At 35.6% G+C, this 19,596-nt stretch overlaps 2 protein-coding genes across 2 annotated transcripts in view; one reads left to right on the forward strand and one right to left on the reverse strand.

Moving 5' to 3' along the window:
* LOC120628077 (flotillin-2) overlaps positions 1–19,596 on the reverse strand; it is a 295,888-nt gene that overhangs the window by 205,761 nt on the left and 70,531 nt on the right. The gene's annotated exons all lie outside the window — the stretch shown is intronic.
* On the forward strand, positions 910–18,822 carry LOC120628074 (glucose dehydrogenase [FAD, quinone]-like). The gene is made up of 3 exons (XM_039896280.1): positions 910–1,031; positions 16,683–16,827; positions 17,274–18,822. Exons 2-3 carry the CDS (start codon positions 16,701–16,703, stop codon positions 18,638–18,640), a joined length of 1,494 nt encoding a protein of 497 aa, XP_039752214.1. The 5' UTR covers positions 910–1,031; positions 16,683–16,700; the 3' UTR covers positions 18,641–18,822.

Below are 19,596 nucleotides of genomic sequence, written 5' to 3' on the forward strand. Positions count from 1 at the left end.
GTATGCAAGAATAATTAATTTAAAATATTTTCCTTATCTATAAAAGCTTTTTGTCTCGTGATATTCTCAATGAATCTTTTTTGTGATTAGATTAGAACATTCCAATATTAAAAATGCAAAAAACGTTAAGTTCCGCATTGATAAATTTGCAAATCGCAAAAAGATAACATCAGTTTTATTCATCAAAATATCATTCATGAACTTTTTAAGGATTCAACGTTTTTAATTACGCATCGGATTATGTTTTTTCTTTTTTATTTTACTACAAGTTAGCCGTCTACTGCAATCTCACCTACACTGCTAGCATGGGCAAGAGACAATTATCTCCACGGGGTATATAATTTTTGTCTCCTACCTGTGCTAGCCCTACTGGTGGTGGTAGCGGGCTTACTTGTTAGGGAGTATGGCACTTATATTAAAGCCACCTACTACTAATCGGTTTCTACGCGACATCGTACCGGAGCGCTAAATCGCTTAGAAGCACGTCTTTGTTGATAGTATTGTAATTAATCACGGCCGAAGCCCCCCACCAGACCAGACCAGAGGAAATTCAGAAATTATGAAACCCCAATTTGCCCCTGCCGGGAATCGACCCCGAGACCTCATACTTAAATTTCACATTTTCAAAAAGAAAATACACACTAAAGATTTTTAAAATCCAAAACACTGCTTCTGCTAGAAGCATCTGCAGCTTTACAAGCCGGCCGGGAATGAGACGATTTGCCCTGCCGGTAATTGAACCCGGGACCTCCAACTTAAAACCAGTGCTATCACCGATGCGCCTTGCTTAGAAATGATTAACGCTAATATAAGTTAATAAATTTAAAGGTCACTGTCATATTGATGTACCGTGTGGTGACGCCAGATCAAAATACAGTTGTCACCACACCTCCTCTTTCCGCGGGTGCCGTCGGGTAATATAAGGGAGAAAGGGCAGAAGCGTCCTCTGTACTACAACTAATAGCATCTGCTGCAATCACCGACCGGTCTGCCCAGCGTGGTCATTATAGACAACCGTGGCGTGCATAGAGGTATGCAGATGATATAAAATGAAGAAAATCTCCAATATGAGCTTTAAAAACTTAATGGTAGGCTTTTTATAACTCTTACAATGCCTTTCCATAAGTTTTTTTATAACTCGTACTAGACACTTTTAAAGTAAGATTTTAATTATACTAATCAACATTTCTTAAATTTAGTTCAACGGGTACATACCACGATAATATTTTTTGATTTGTTGTCAGTGTAGTGTTTCGAACAGTTCGTGAAATACCGACAACAATAACACGAAAGCGGGTAGTCAGATTCTGCCCGTGACATCCAACTTGACATCTCGTACCTACGCAGTCCCGGCGTGACCACGATCCATGCAACTGGTTCGAAATATCGACAAATCAAAAAATATTATCGTGGTATGTACCCGTCGCACTAGAGATTTTTTTCATTTTATATTATCGACCCGCTTAGTGCATACTAGGAGACTCTTAGAGTCCATTAGACCATAGAGAGGCAACGAAAAGTTGTCGTTAAACTAAGAGTCAAAATAGTGCTCTTAAGTGATCAGAGCTACTCGAACAGTAATTCCATAAATTGATAGGTACCTACAGTAAACAGAGCTGTCTGCACTTTATACATGCACGAAAGCATTGCATTATAGGGCTTTACATCTTTCTTAATTTAAAAAAAAAAAAAAAATGTACGCGCCTATCTGCCTAACTAACAAGTACCATCTATTTCAACTAGCTAGTAGGTAAAGGGCGCGGGCGCCATTATAAATGTCTTAATTTGTAAGTGCGCCACTGGCTTCAAATAAGGTTGGGAACCCCCGCAGGCTTATGAGATAAGAATTATATAATTTAAGTCAGCTTCCTGCTTTATGCCTAACCTGGTCCAATCCCTGTACACACCACTGACCGTTTATATATTTAAGCACCGGATAAACAGAAATTGTAAAAACGAAAAGAGTCGCGGTCGTAACGGAAATAGAATGATCAGAATATAAAACAATATGTGCAAGCAATTTGTGCGAGTTGCATATCCGCATACAATATTTAAGAGACATTCCATTTTTGTTGAGTGGTTGAATTGGATCAGGTTTCTTTTACGGTTAAGGGATATCGTAAATAGTGTACAAAACTCATAGATTAAATTAAAAGCAACCGAAATTAATTAATTGTCAAATTGAGCCTTATGGATGTAATAGTTATTTGGTCACGCATTACGTAAAGTAGGTAGGCTTAATGTTAAAGCAATGTTTCCTCGTCCTCGTCGAGATAAAAAGTATCCTATATTACTTCAAACACTTCCAAGAATATGTGTACAAAGTTTCATGAGTAGTTTATGCGTAAAAGCGTAACAAACAAACTTACATTCACATTTATAATATTAGTAGGGATGTTTTTCTCATCGTGTCATAGCACTGAAGCCGTTTCAGATATCAAATTCGTTTCATTCAATGGTAATGGCTCATTGACCTCGAGACAGAAAACGTAGAAGAAATAAAATCCATAAAAGTGACCTTAGTTTACTTTCTTATTTGTAGAGAATAAAAATGATAATAGTGACGCGCACAAATCTTGCCCTAAACGATGAGTCCGATAAGACAGACGCCAACCTGGTCTAATGTGCTTTAAAACGCCAGAGTTTTATATCGGTTCCGTTTGTAATATATGCCGTTCAACCTCAACTTTGAACAATACATCGGATCCAAGGCTAAAACTGCGGGCTAAAATGATAGCATCCTTTACACCGGAACATCTTCTAGCACCAAGCACGTTCGAGCACCGTCAGAAGGTCGCATGTCTATCGGAATTCTACAACATACATTTCAAAGAGTTTCAGGAAATTTTTAACGACCTCGCTGGCGCAGAGGTGACCACTATGTTCGTATAAGAGTGTTATAAGTTGCCTACCACTCAAACGAACATAGTAGTTCTAGGTTAGACCGGCGCAGTCTGGAAATTTAAAATTTCCAAACCAGCAATTTCTTTAACTATCTCTATGGCTTTTTTGTATAAAATCGAATTTTTCAGTAGAGCTGTTTCCGAAATATGTGGCAGACCGATTGCCGAATCATAAGTTAAGCAAAACCATACATAATGCATATAAATGTTTATTTTCTAATCCAGCCCAGCTAACGCGGCACGTTTCATTTTCAAAAGATTTTTAATTCAAACTGTCTAATTCAGTGAAAACATATCGTATTTGAAACTGTTCGCGATACCTCATATTTTATAGCAATATATCGATGTAACGAAATGAATAATATCGCCCGCAAGTATCGATATAAAAAATTAACATAGTCATTCTGTCGGCAAGCCCAGAACGTTAAGTATATAAATAGTGCAAGTTCAAAAAGTTATTTAGAAACTAATTCTTCGTATCTTAATCGTTTCATCGTTGTGCATATCGTATTTATATCTATTACAATGATTACCTGATACACGTAACAAAGCAATGTCAGCATTTGCGTAATAACAGATAATGGTTGTTACGAAAACTACACACATTATAATAATAATGTTTTAAAGCCGCAGCCAGGAGGTCGATTGTCGTTGAATGGTTATATAATGACAAAAAAAAATTACAAGAAAAACCATCTTAGTTAAACATTTAAAAGCAAGAAATAAAACATTTTCTATAACATTTTTAAGTCTGTGCCAAGTAAAATTACTTAGTTTAGATATACTTGTATATGGTTTCCTAAAAGAAAAGTATCTAGAAATTTTCTGAACTTTACTTGGCACCAACTTAAAAATTTTAAAGAATATCGAAAATTTTTACGTCGGTTGAAAAAAAAATTTGTAGGTTAATTGTTAAATCAGAAAGATTTCTTATTTCAATGTATACTTTACACTGCGCAAGATAATATATATTGATTATTTACAAAACTTTCGGTAGATAATATTTTTCCTCTGAGTTTCCAGAACCATATAGAGTATGTCGACTCTCTTTAATATTTAATATTCCAATTCAATTTAATACATGTCAGTAACATTTTCTACTTTTTCAATATTAATAAAAGGGATTATGGCAAGTATAAAATAGCCTAAGGTAATCTAAATACCTGAATTGCAGTGTAATTTATTCCTTAGTTAATAGGTGACGCTTTTAAGAATGGTTAATATTGCGATTTAATTTATAAAATAGTTTTATAATATGCGGATGTAAAAATGTTAATCGGCTATCATCTATTTATTACTGATAGTCAAAACTATATATTTACTTAACTATTGAACTGATTGAGTGTAATTTGCCATTGTTCGTTGCTTCCATTTAGATTTATAGATACCAATCTAAAACCCTTCCATAAAATACACCACTAATTGGTAAAGATCGTTGTTTATAAAAAAATATTTAAAAAAAATCCTAATACAGTTTAAATATTAATAATGCTTGTAGAAATGTTCACTAGACAAACTTTAAGATACGCTGGAAAGGTTATAGGTAAACAAACAAATGATCTTAATCAAAAATTATAACTACTCACAGTGGCGAGCATAGAGGGTAGGCAAACAGTGGCGAGCATAGAGGGTATGCACAGGGTATGCAGATGACATAAAATGAAGAAAATCTCCAGTACGAATCATATATACTTAAGGGTAGGCTTTCTATAACTCTTACAATGCCTATCCTTAAGTTTTTTATAACTCGCACTGTAGATTTTCTCAATTTTATATCATCTGCATGCCCTGTGCATACCTTCTATGTACGCCACTGTATGCAAATTATATAAAATGAAGAGTAGTAGTAGTAGTAGTACACATATTATTATGAATTATAATTTAATATTGAACCTCAAATAATATGAATTACTTGCTGTAGCACTGAAAAGTTTGTTTTACGTATTAGATAATAGGCATGATGACAGTAGCAAAGAATCGCTAAAATATTGTATTTATCTAATGATAGATTCATATGTTATGAAAAACGTATTTTTGAAGTTTACCCCTTGCGAATCGATTTTCATATATAAGGCGCCCGGTATGAGAAAAATGTGAGAAGTAAAATCTACTGATGAATGACCTCGTTACGTTTTCGCTTTGCGACGTTGCATGCCGGGCAACTGTGATGCGCAAACATGCAACCTCGCTTTCGTTTAATAACTTATTTTTCCTATTTAAGTTACCAAGTATACCCAATATTTGAGCTGACACACTCTTTTTTATTTTATATAATTATGAGAGAGTCATTATATGAACGCCTAGGTTAATGAAGGGCAGGGTTAATCAAACTTAATTATTGAAGCACAAAATAACGCTCCCTGTGCATATAAATACATATAAGAAACTTATATCCATCCCACAAGTTTTTAAATTAGTTTCTTTTACAGTTGCCTTCCACATAGCCCCTGGTGGCCAATAACCTCAAAATTTATATATATACAAACCTGCTCAACTCGGCATAATTCAAAAACCGCATAAGAATAGCCAACGCAGGCACGCACACACACACACACACGCACACAAAAACTTAATAGAATGATTTGCGCAGATGATAAAATAAACCAGCTACGTTTCTCCATTTGAACGAAATGAATACTATCCTTAGATTGTAACTATACTGCCAGCCATTATTTCCGCAATGTTTACTAATTTATATTATTCGAAATCACAGTAATTTCCTAGTTGTAAAAACTTAAACAAACTTCCTGCACTGTATAGACAAGGAACTCATATTTAAGTCAAAGATCCGATGCTATTCTCCGCTCGAACTTATTATACCAAATAAAACTAGGTAGGTAGCTTCTGATGACCTTAAGACCAAGTCATAAAAACTCAACCTGTATACTTATGAACCTGTCTTCCCCCATTGGAGCAGCTTGGTGGGCCTATGCAGTAAAAAAGAAAAAAAAGAGAACAATAAGAAGATGAAGAACACGTAATTATGACGTTTTTTATTATTCTATGAGTATAAAAATAATGCAATCATAATAATTAAATATATATCTACTGATTAAAACCAGTAATCAATTTTATTAAAGCGACGATGATTTAGTAGAAGGAAGTATTATAATTTATAATATAATAAAATACAAATGCATTGATCAAAATAATATATAAAATCGTCTCCCACTCTGTCAGTCATGAGTATTTCCGGTTTGAGGTTTCGACGTTATAGTTATATATATCTAAAGTGCAAAACATACAGCTGAACATTACGAAAATTCGGCGGACGGCGAGTCTCTACCATAAAATCAGCACGCAGATTCATCTGGCCTAATACTTGAGCATTATGTATCCTGTTACCAAGCCTACGGGCCTACGGGCCTCGGAGTCACAAACTGGGCGATGGAGAGAGTTAGAGTGTCTTTACGAGATCGAATCAGAAAGCAGGTAAATCCGTAGAACAACCTGAGTTACTGACATAGCTCAACGAATAGCAAAGCTTTACTGGCAATTGACAGGTAAAAAATTTCGGAGAACGCAAAGAAAAGCTCAAAGAAAAATATCTAAAGAATCGCAGCCAGCCGATGGACGAAAGCGTTACAAGCCCGTGAAATTGAGAACCATACAAAATACTTATGTCCAGCAGTGGCCGTCACTCAATTTATACGACTATGATGATCCCCTTTTATTACCTTTCAAATAAGCCTCAGGTTTGAGTCCCCTCCCGTATCTGACCCTTAGCTCTTGAACGCGTTAAGCATGAGAACAGTTGAACTTACAAAAAATTAAGTGCTTACGTGTGGATAGCGACTTAGAGATGAAGATCATTATCTGAATGTGCGTGGCATCTCCAAAATAACCCTGGTCAGTTTGGGGGGCTAGACATGACCTCCTCATCCGGTACATGATCGCGAGGAGCAGTACTTTCCGGATATGCTTTTTGTGAAACCTCATAAATTACCTGCCCGCCTTGCTCCGGGGGGGTAAAGAAGACGTTTATAATACTGACGTTGCTTAACCCTTACCTCACTGTATTCTATCGAGAGTTTTACGGCTTGGATCAAAAATGTCTTAAATAGCCAGGTTAGTTAGGGGTTTCAAAATATATTTAGATGAATGTTTTAAATTTAAGGAGGTAATTAACAATAACTTTATCAAACTATTCTTCATCGTAAGCTTCTCGGTCACATCTTATTAAAATTCAGTGCGTGAGCCGTCGAAGGAGACACTAGGGTCATTACATACTTATCTGTATTAGTTAAAATTCTTTACACGTAGGTTTGGTCTAATCTTCAAAAGAGGAAAAATACAAAACAAACTTACTTAAGTTAAGCGATGCTGCCTCAACTATCCGTATTTTTGTTTACTAACAGATGCTTGCGATTTTGTCCGTAAAACAGGGGACTACCGAAATACAGGACAGACTGTAGCAATGACCGCTGAGGCTACAACAAGAAAATTCTGCAGAATACCCAACTCTTCAATACCTTACAGCAGATGTAGCTTATTTGAAGTCACTACATGTTCTATTGATGAACAGTTGTTGAACAGCCAGTGAATGATGAGGCAGTAAGGTAGTTACAGAATATCTAAGTGATTCGGTTATACCAAAAAAAATCTAAGGTTAAACGCCTTTACTATATTATTAATTGACGTCTTTAGTGCAAAAAGCAATAATAGAAAAAGTTTGACGCAGTAAGTACGAGTACTTGTACTATCAAAAAAGTGATTGACAGACACGACCTCATCCTTAGGGTATTATTTAAAGATGACGTGGCACATTGGACAAGAATAGATATAAAAAAAATCTTAGCTGAGAATTCTGGTTAACTGCCTGACTACACCCAATTATGAAAAAATAAATACAATAGTCATAGAGCAAGTGAGTTAGAGGATACAATGATGGCTTTATCACTACATAGAGCAACCAAAGGCATAAAGGAAATAACTATAGATGATACGAGCTATTAATTTATTTGACGGCCGATTGGCGCAGTGGGCAGCTACCATGCTTTCTGAGTCCAAGGCCTTGACTGGAAATTCGATTTCCACAACTGGAAAATGTTTGTGTGATGAATATGAATGTTTTCCAGTGTCTGGGTGTTTATATGTATATTATAAGAATTTATGTATATGAATAATATCATACGAATATTGTCAGTTATCTTAGTATCCATTCCACAAGCTACGCTTACTTTGGGATTAGATGTCGGTGTATGTATAGTCGTAGTATATTTATTTATTTATTTATTTATAAGTATAGAACACAGTAACTTTTATTATATTTACGAAATGTAATTAAAGCCACCGAGCATATTTGCTCGCGTGTTTATTCGCCCTATGATATATCGTTCCTCTGTGTCATGATACGAACGAACGTGCCTCAACTTCAATTTTAACATTCAATCTCGTTCTGGTGCAAATAAAACCGCCGTCTATGAAGTTTTGCTTCAAGAAGAATCACCAAAATTCCAGTTCATAAAAACACATGGCCCAACATGATATTCGAAATCATTATATATAGTACCGGCTTTACGTAAAACTTTAAACCTGCACCATTCATTATGACTTCAGTCTATAATATATAAGTTTTCCCACACATAGCGATTACTCGCCTTGCCATGAGACGGACTGGGGTAGAGGAGAAGTTCTTAGTTAATTCTTCCCCTATGATCCACTTTTGTTCTTAGATTTTTTAATAACGAATAAAAAAAATTCTCTTGATTAATAACACACAAACTTAGGTAGGAAATAGTTTAGCTTAGATACAAATCTATTTTCCAAAAGTTGGGAGGCTTTTCGACTCTTAAAAAAGGAGGCTGATCAAAATTACTATCACTAACTTTAAAATTCAAGAATACCAATTATTCTAAGAAGTTTTCTAAGAATCAGTTGGGTACAAGTAAAAAAAATCTCCTCAGATCAATCATTATCATACGATAAGTAGAGCAGTAGAACAATAAAATTGTTCAATTAAAGAAAGGCTCATATTTTTATAGAAAAGTTACAACTTCGTTGAAACACACGTCACTTATGCGAATTTTAAAGTGTTCATAAAAACCATAACAAAAACATAGCGCACACCTTTAACCTAGTCAGATACAAGTTGAACAAATACAATTCTTATTTTTCAATACTTATGATTTGATACCTCTAAAACTTGAAGTTATGACGTCAACAATATTTTTGACTGTCATATTTTTTGTATGTAGTCTGCACGTCTACTCTGCTAGGGAAGTGGTAGGTAAGGTAAAAAATTTCTAAAACCCAGTTGCCGCCAATTTTTTTTTAGGTTAGGCCATTGTGTACCAAATTTGCTTCGCGGTTTTGGGTTCTAGCTCTTATAATTTACTTAAATTGAATAATAATGTAGATAATGAGTAATATACCATGCTAAATAATAATACCTAATAATCAGTCTGAGTTAAGCACATATGAAGGGACAAAATAGTGTTAAAAAAATAAATATAAAAAATTCTAATCGTAAAATAAAATTAATCTATATCTGTCCATCTATTGAAACAAAAAATATATTGCAATGATAATTAGTTTTGAAGTAGAATAAAGCCATTTTTATCATATGAAATTCTCCTAATAAAACAGTTATTATTATAACATGGCATGAAGGCTTTTAGCTTTAAACATTGGGAATTAAACTTAACAATACCTATGATACCCTTGCACTAGCAACTAGTTCAATTTTAATGCACTGTTCATATTATCTTGGCCGGTCGATGTAACTTTGCAGTGGCGTTTAATTCACCATAAAAATATTTTTTAAGATCTACTAGCGTACCCAGCCCGCTTCGCCGGGATAGATTTTGCTTTATTTTATTTAAACAATATTTTTTTAATTTAAGTCTCATAATATAACACACAAACTTAGGTAGGTAACTTAGGTAAAACTTAAATCATTTATTTCTCTTCGTATTCATTCTCTTCTATTCTCTTCTCGAGCGGGTGAAGATAACTATCTACACCCATGTACACCCAACAATAGAATATCATCATAGTAAATAAAAGCTGTATTTGACAGTTCAAAATTAGGAGTACTCCGATCGTCACCAAACTTTACAGGATTACTCGCCAGGACAAAGATTGAAATCGGTCCAGCCGTTTCGGAGCCTATACGGAACATACCCACACACTTTCTCTTTTATAAATATAGATTGCTAAAAATAGAAGGAGGGCCGAATAATTATTTTTAGCAATTTTAACTAAATATTAATTTAGGGTAAATTTCCTGCTAAATAAATAAGAGCAGATTATTTTAAATACTGAATCATTGGAATCACCTGAACCTAAGTTGAGAGGCACGTGCTGGCCACGGGAAAAATTAGACTTTTTGTCGGTAAATAGATCTCCAAATCAAACACGCGCATGTTCTCAGTTCAGTTTAGTTAATTTACTCACGTAGATAATACAATCAGAAATCGATTAGCATTGAGAGATCTCCAAAAAACCCCTTAAGGATTTATTCAGCGCTTCTATGTTTGACCGCATTCGTCACTAACCAGATGAGATCGCAGTCTAAGAAGTCATCTATTTAAAAAAATACGTAACGTAAAACCTACATGGGTAATTTCTCGTGAATTCGAGAGAAGTAATTCAGTTCCGTGATTTAAGATGTCACAATGTCTACAACGGAAAATTGCGAGCTGAGTAATTAATAGTGAAAAAGAATTCGTCATTTCTCTAGGTTTGGAGTAAATTTTTATGACTAATTTGAATTCGATAATGAGTTAAACCGCTTGTTTGACTTTCTAAAATTGGTGCCACATTGGACTTCTCATAAATTTTCAAGGGCAATACGTGAATCATTTGTGAACCAAGTCGTAGTCAGCATGTTTGTTTTTCTTGTTTATTGATGATTCGCACTATGGTTTGTACGTCTGTCTGTCAAAATGTCCACCTGGCACAGATTCTTATTGCAATATTGCAGTGGCTACTTGAAAAAGTCCTCACTGACTGAGATACAGCCTAAACCTCCGCGGCGAGAAACTTGAAATTTTGACCGTAGATTTATCTTAAAACGAACAACTTAGGTAAAATAGGGGGGTTGAAATTTGTATGAAATTTCGTAGTTTTTCAATCATAGTACGTATCTATGATTATTATTAGGGGAATATTCTACTCCCATTAGAGCCAATTAGGATATGAAAGTTGGGTCCACGAAACTTGGTATTTTCGCTACAGTTACAAGTAAAAAGGATTTTATAATAAAATAGCCTTTAATTCCAAAACGTCATTTCATACACACTAATAAACATTTATACTTTTAAATTTAATAAACATTAATATATTGAATTGTTAGGTTAGGTATTATATTAACATTAATATTGAATTCAAATTATGTACTTAAATTATTAATTAATTATGTCTCGAGTTTCGGATTGCCTGTTGGCAAAGGCCTCCTCTAGCTCTCGCCACTGCAACAACAAAAAGGATTTTATAGATAAAGCATAATTTCGAAAGTTTATAGAAAATTCGTTAATTTTTCAAGTTATATGGATGAAAATTGGTAAATAGGGAATAAACGCATTGGGTCGTAGAATGAAAGTTTGTACGGCACAAATTTCCTACAGAAGTTAGTTAGTAGGTACGCGGACAAAGTCGCGGAGAACTGCTACCACCTCTTTGGTCACGTAGTCAGCATGTTTTACATTGGATCGCGACTTATTTTCTGGTTTCTATTAAAAAGTTCAGGCCAACCTGTTTCCAACCTCAATGCCATTAATAGGCTGATTATTATAATAGTGCGTGTCCAATTTTAATAAGTTTTTTTTTTATTATATTCATTACAAAAGGGGTCGAAATGATGTTGTTATTTCAAAGCGCTAGGCTATATGGCGTATAATACGTTAGGGCTTTTATAGCTTTGCAAGAAGGTTCCTATTCCCTTGTCAGTCGCATCATTTTTCATTTATCATTTTGTATTTCAATTCTGCCAATAAATTAACCGCTGTTTTGTTACCGAAAAGTACTTTTAGGTTTTGGTTGCACTCAGTGATTGGAATTGTTAGTATAAAATCGCGCGCAGGCTGTACCTTTTTCTCTTTTTTGCGTTTAACTGGGTTCTTGACATTTGTACTGTAATAAGACAGCATAAACTAGTATTATTAATAAGTTTTAACTTATACATTAATCCGTTACAGAGAAACAAGGCCTTGTCATACTATAAGACTTACATTGTTTGTGTTAGGCAAAGAAAGTAGTAGTCATTGAAATTTTATCTCTGTCCTTTCCCGTTTAATTTTATTAACCGATTGATTTGAAATTTTTGAACACATTTTTACTGGATTTATAACTTATAATTTGATTTATTTTATAGTATTCTCCTAGCCAATTTGATTCCCAATTTGAGAGAGTAGTGGACAAAAAAGTAAATTATCTTTTTCTTGATCTTTCAAAAGTAAAGTAACGCCTGCTTCTATCCAATACAAATTATATCGGTTAATCCGTTCGAGAAATACGATGCGACACACGCACGCACATACATATACGCACACACACACACACACACCCGCACGCACACAAATACACGTTAAACTTAAAACATCCCATAGTTTTTGCGTCGGCGGTTGAATATCAGCTGCTACCACTGATGCACCTTAAGAAATATCGGAATTCAAAGCATCATGACTTTGGTATGAAACTCGTTTTTGCCAAGCCACGCCGTGACAAATAATAATTATTGCAATTAAAGTGGGTAGGACATTACTACATTATAATTCTCCTTTCCTCTTGGAAAAAACCTCACATTATATGTATGAATATATATATATATATATATATAAGAACGTATGTCTATAATACGGTGTTACAACGGTGAAGAAAATTTCAAAAAAGTTTATTTCAATATCAGAATTTCGCGGTGTAGAACTCCATTTATAAATATGTTTTGGCATAAAAATGTTATCATTACTGTTTACAAAGGAAATTCAGTGCGAGTAGAAGTTATTGTGACCGATCACGCCCGGGGAAGTACCATTTATTTCTGCCAACAAGCAACATTGTAAATTATTATATGCACGTAAGGCTTCCCCTACGCCTCAGGTTGTTGGACCTGTGAAGTTTTGCCTTGTTTATCTCTGCTCGTGCCGTCGGTTACTACTATAAAAAAAGAACAAACATTTCAGCTTAATCTTAATTTAATTAATTGTAATAGTTTTTATTTCATTTTAATTTTCATTATATACCTGATCGATATATTATATAGGCAGCATCGTCCCAGAATGCAAATTTGTGAGTAACAAGCCACCACCGAAATCACACGCCAGACATATACTACAGAACATACCTAATCGGTATAATTCTGTAAGACCCATATATTATGTCATGTTATCACAAAACTTTTGGCCCCACCTGCGCCATTGTGACAAGTGAATCACCCTTTAAAGGGTCATCGTTATTAGTAATGACATCCGGACCTCCAATTATACATGTAATGGTATTCATGACATTTACTCCAAATACCAAGAAGCTAGTGCCTGTATGATTAAAGAAATACTTCCTTTTCCTTACACATCTGAGATTTATAACTGGTTGTCTGACATACTCCTTTGTCTTATAAGATATTCAATAGTGGGTTCCGCTTCCAGGCGCTGATTGACCCCAAAATGTGAATATTGCTTTATGGATTTTACGATTTTTACTGCCGAGGTTTTTTAAGACTGATTGCACGAGCACCATGTAAGGAAATGTTTGGGTAGTCCAGCAAATCTTACCAAATCAAATAAAGAAAGAAATACACACGTCATTTTATTGAGTAAATAGTTCACCACGGCGCGGACGCAAGACTAAACAGGCCATTATGGAAAACTCTTAGGCATGCAGGTATCCTCACGATTTTTTCCTTTAACATTAAAACAAGTGATATTTAAATTGCTTAAAACGTACATAACTCCGAAAAGTTATAGGTGCGAACAGGAATTATGAACAATTTAAACGAAGCTCTTCGCATTTATGACCGCAAAATACTCTGTCAGCGATTGCTGAAGTAGGACGAACAACCTCGTGCATATCTGTTAGATGTTTTTTTTTGGGTCAGCTTTCAAATATTTAATGCGAATTCATTTGGTTTTGTTTTTAATAAATGTTTATTTGGGCGATTTTGAAGCAGCCCTTTATAATACATTATTGCGTATACAGAGAAATAATACATGATGCATAAAAAGAAAAGGAACATTGGGCCAAAAAATGCCAGAGAGTTTGTTTTGAGAATCCAGTCGTCGACCGTTACGGAATGACGTTAGGTAAGAGTACTCGTACAGTTGACAAAAACGACCATTTTATACACCTCTATAACATTTATATTTTTTATAATATATGTATGGTTTTGAATTATAAAATATAAATTAAAATTAACGTTCTGTAACGTCAGTTTCGCTCAAATCCGAATCACTCTCTGCGTTCAAGAAAACAATGAATTTCGTTTTATTTGCTACTTATAATCTATCGCCCAATATTGTTGGTGTAAACGGTCAACATGGAATCATTTTCTCCATTCTGCCAAAAGCTGATGCAAATACTATTAAAGGTGTATAGGGCTTATAGGCTTTCAAGGGCTAATTTTTCAATTTATTTTTCCAATTGACCAAAAATTTATTCGGCGGCTCGGTACATCATTAAATTCAAAATATATTCAATGGTATTTCAATGGCATTGATATGATCGTTAAGGTTAAAACAAGGATATCACATCACGATAACGTGTAACGTAAAATAATGTTGTTGCCATCGGTACATTACCGGATCAAGAAGAATTCTCGAAAAAAACAGCTGGTAACTTATGCATTGAAGTGCACAATTTTTGTTAGTGTTATAGATTTAAAGTGCACACCTCCATGACACTTTAGAGTGAGGTTAAAAAACCCTAAGGTCTCTTTTAAGTGACCATTAGGTCACTGTTTGACCATCCTTAGCCAAAGTATCAAAAAATAAAACAACAAAATAAACAGATATGTTAGTACCATGGTCTACAAAACCCCAAAATAATACGGTCTGTCATTATTAAAATGACCGATTATTAAAAATCCGAGCACCACTATGGTTGACCAACTGTAGAGCTTATTTTAAGGCATATTTCTATACATGATACTCATTACTAAGAATTGTGTCCAAGTTAATGTAGTAATTTATAATTAGAAAAGGGTTTACTATTTGGATATTGGGTATTCCCATAGGGATAAAATATTTGTCTATGAGCCTCATAAGAAGGCTCAGAGTGACTCAGCGAGCGATAGAAAGAGCTATGTTAGGAGTATCTCTACGTGATCAAATCAGAAATGAGGAGATCCGTAGAAGAACTAAATTTACCGACATAGCTCAACGATTCGCGAAGCTAAAGTGACCATGGACGGGTCACATAGTTCGGAGACGTTGGGGTTCCAAGGTGTTGGAGTAGCAACCCCGCATCGGTAAACGCAGCGTTGGTCGATCCCCCAACCAGGTGGACAGACGACATCAAGCAAGTCGCGGGTAGCCGCTGGATACAAGTGTCCCAGAATAGTGGAGTCTGGAACGCCCTACAAAAGACCTATGTCCAGCAGTGGACGTCAATACGTTGATTTGATGATAATGATGATAACTCATAACCCTATTCACAGAAAAGGCTTTGAAACAAGTTCACATCATCAACAGTTTGGATGAAATGTACTTAAAGTTCCCTCTGGCGATAAAACAAAAAGGGCAGTCGTGCTTGGTGACCTACACTACGTACTGCCATCATTATCGTAGCAAGAGCCTATAACAGTTCACTGCTGGGCTAAAGGCCTCCCCCCAACCAGTGGCGTGCATAAGGTTTTTGACTGGGGTATGCACAAAGAAGGAAGATGGCATCAAATGGGTAAATCCTCCTCCTACACGAGCTTTATAAATATTCGAGGGTAGGCAGTGCTTTTGAGTATGTATGAAGTGCACGCCACTGCCCCCAACGGAAGGGTTTGTCCATAATCCCCACGCTGGGCTGGGTTGATTATCGCAGTAGATGGTAGTAGTAGCACAATTGACACACGTTGTACGACACCCGCGGGAAGAGGAAGGGTGGTAACAACTGTATTCTTATCTGCCGTAACCACACGCGCTACTACGTACTATAAGTTAAGTAAGAGCCAAATCTTATCTAATCATCACTCGGAACGGCTTATTACACTAAACTATTCAGATAAGGACAATGTGGCAACGTGGCAGCTTGCATGATACGCTGCTAGCACCATTTAACGAAGAGCGCTAACCATAGCACATCGGTAGAGCAGTTAAGGTCAAATATTTGTCTATTAAAAGCGGCGATAGCCTAGTAGTTAGGGCGTCGGCCTCCCTTTCGGGGGGCCGTGGTTGTTGATTTTTTTATTGGTCAAATTATAAACAAACTACTCATCAGGTAATATCAGAATACGAAACTTCAGGACACTCATTTCACTTTGGATAATACATACTCGATTAAATTTGCACCGAACTCAGACTCCGCAGTTGTAGGTGTGACTTCGTACTTAAAATGTGGGATGAAGCCGTTCTTAATACTACTTCACATTCCCACAACATCTTAAAGAAAATTAATATTATTATTATACATTATTAAATTAATAAACATGAACGTAAGAATAAAACAAATAAAAGCACAACATCGTTAACTGTGCAATGTCAATGTCAAGATCGATTATACACTCCTATTAAAATGAACCTTGAACCATCAATATAACATTCAGTCAAGATGTTCTAATATGCATAATCACGTTGACTTAATAGAGAAATCAAGGTATGAGGACGATATAAACAATGGCCTTTCCATTTGCAGGAGGCCGGATGTACGGGCATGCGTGCTGGACGCTGCGCATGGCCAAGAGGCAAAGTCGTCGGTGGATCTTCCGTTTTACATTCAATGATGCATACCCGGGGCAACAGGAAAGATTATGATCGATGGGCTGCAAATGGAAATCCAGGTAGTTTAGTTTAAGGTTACGATACTATTATCACACATACATACATTAGTCACCCTGCCTTTTTGGTCTTAGTTCGCATGTTTTGATTAGGAATCAAGGTCGAGGTCCTAGTTTAGAAGCACGGATCAAGCCAGTTACTTACAGGTTCTAACTTTTCTCTCTAGAAATTTTCTGATCTTACCCGGGATTTCAAAAATTGGTAATGTCCAACCGTGCCTCGAAGAGCATTTATTATCGCTGAGATTTTGACACAAAAATCAATGCTCAAGCTGGGATCAATGCTCTACTTCGACCTTTTCTTTGAAAAATGAGGTATTTGCCCAGCATTGGGACATCAATAGTCGGAGAATGAGATGCATACATTCCATTAAAGTCATACACAAACGAAATGTCTCACTTTTCTATGTTGTTATTTTATTAATTTACATATCACAAATGCTTTGCAGGTTGGAATTACGATAATATATTAAAGTATTTTAAAAAGTCTGAGAATATGCAGATTCCGGAATTAGCGAAAGATACAAAGTATCACTCTACAAAGGGACCGATGAACATTCAAGAACCAAACTGGAGAACACCATTGTCCCGTGCATTTTTGGATGCTGGTATAGAAACAGGTGGCAAAATAGTTGATTATAATGGGAAGAAACAAATAGGATATTCTTATATTCAGTTTACTATGAATAACGGATCTAGAGTAAGCGCAAGTCGCGCGTTCCTTCATCCGATCAAAAACCGTAATAATTTCTTTCTTGTAAAAAATACAATGGCAACCAAAATTCTCATCGATCCTAGGAAGAAGCGAGCATATGGTGTACAATTAATCAAAGATGGGAAAAAATACACAGTAAAGGCAAGACTGGAAGTAATTCTATCCGCAGGTGCAATTAATTCTCCACAATTATTAATGTTAAGTGGAATCGGACCAATGGAACATTTAAGAAATAACAATATACAGACCTATATTAATTTGCCGGTCGGTTATAATCTCCAAGATCACTGGGCACTCGGAGGTCTCACTTTTCTAATAAACACAACTGACTCATTGAGATTTGAAAGCATTGCTACTACAGATAATGTTATTCAATATTTTTGTCATCATACTGGTCCTTTAACGGCTCCAACTGGCACAGAAGCGATAGCCTTTATCGACACAAAAGACCCACGTAACTCAGTTGGCTATCCAGATTTAGAGTTACTATTTGTAGCCGGTTCAATAGTATCGCAGCCAGCATATAAACATGCTTTTTCTATTGATGAACATTTGTATGACGCGGTCTACAAGCCTATAAGTAACATGCATACTTGGATGGTATTTCCCATGTTGTTACGCCCCCAGTCAAGAGGCCGAATAACGTTGAAAAACGAAGATCCTTACGAGAAGCCATTGATATATGCAAACTATTTCACTGACGACGGGGGCCACGATGAGAAAATAATGTTATACGGCATTAGAAAAATAATAGAATTATCAAAAACTAAAGCTTTTCAAAGGTTTGGAAGTAAACTACATAATATACCAATACCGAAATGTGCTCATCATAAATTTGATTCGGATTTGTATTGGGCATGCGCAATGAAGACAATTACTAATACCATATATCATCAGTGTTGCACTGCAAAAATGGGACCCAGAAGCGACCCAGAAGCTGTCGTAGACCCACGTTTAAAAGTGCATGGAATTGCAGGACTTAGAGTAGTAGACGCCAGTATTATGCCACATATACCTGCTGCACACACTAATGCACCGACTATGATGATTGCTGAAAAAGCAGCTGACATGATAAAGGAAGACTGGGGAATCCTCATTTAGATTTGGGGAATTAATAGTTAAAGTATACTTCGGAACCAGTTATTATGAAGCGTAATATTCAGGTCGACATTGACTCGCAAAATCATTTTTTTTTCAATTCAGGAATGTAATATAGACATAGATATATTTACTTGCAAATATAATATTGTATGATTTTACTTAAAAAGTTGAACGGATTGGGTTTAACAAGAAGGTGGGAACTATATAATATATTCATAAGTCTATCAAAAGTTATAAAACATCGCTTTTTTTTCCTTCTGAATTTGCAGAGATGTGTCAAATTTAATATAGTCACGCTAAATAGATTTGACATATATTAGCAGATTTTTAATTACATAGGGTTCCGTAATCAACTCAGAGCTTATTAAGCAGATCTACATAGAAATATAAAAAACTCGAATCAGAACAAAACTATTTAGATCCTGATTTTTTTAGTATCAATTGACAGACCAAGCAGATGGGCTACCTGATTCTAAAAGAAACACCATCGTCTATAAACAAAGCAACACTTCGCTGTGAAGGGCCAGGAACACATCCTGCAAAGTGCCACCCAGTGTCCACGCGAAAGATAGCTCATGAGATGTGCCGACCAAATATAGGCTGCAGTAGCTCGCCCCCCACATGAGTGAACTAGAAAGGCAACAGCCAGAAAAAAGTGGCGACGACTTAACGCCAAGCCTAAAGTGGACATTGCCCTTACTAATTACATTCCTTAAAGTTTTATTTTTGAATGTGCAAACAATCTAAAGCCATTGCGATTAGGTAAAATTAATATTGAAGTTTACAAAAAAGAAGCAACGTATTTTTATACAAATTATTTTGGGTTTGTTGTGTGGATTTAAGAGAAGAAGATCTTCGGACCTAGGAGACGGAATTCCTCAACGACCAACACAAATAACAGAAATCTCTCGCCATTGCTATAGATACACAGTGTTATTAGATATATTTAACGTTCA

The sequence above is a fragment of the Pararge aegeria genome, chromosome 12 (genome assembly GCF_905163445.1).
Source record: "Pararge aegeria chromosome 12, ilParAegt1.1, whole genome shotgun sequence".
Taxonomy (NCBI): Eukaryota; Metazoa; Arthropoda; class Insecta; order Lepidoptera; family Nymphalidae; genus Pararge; species Pararge aegeria.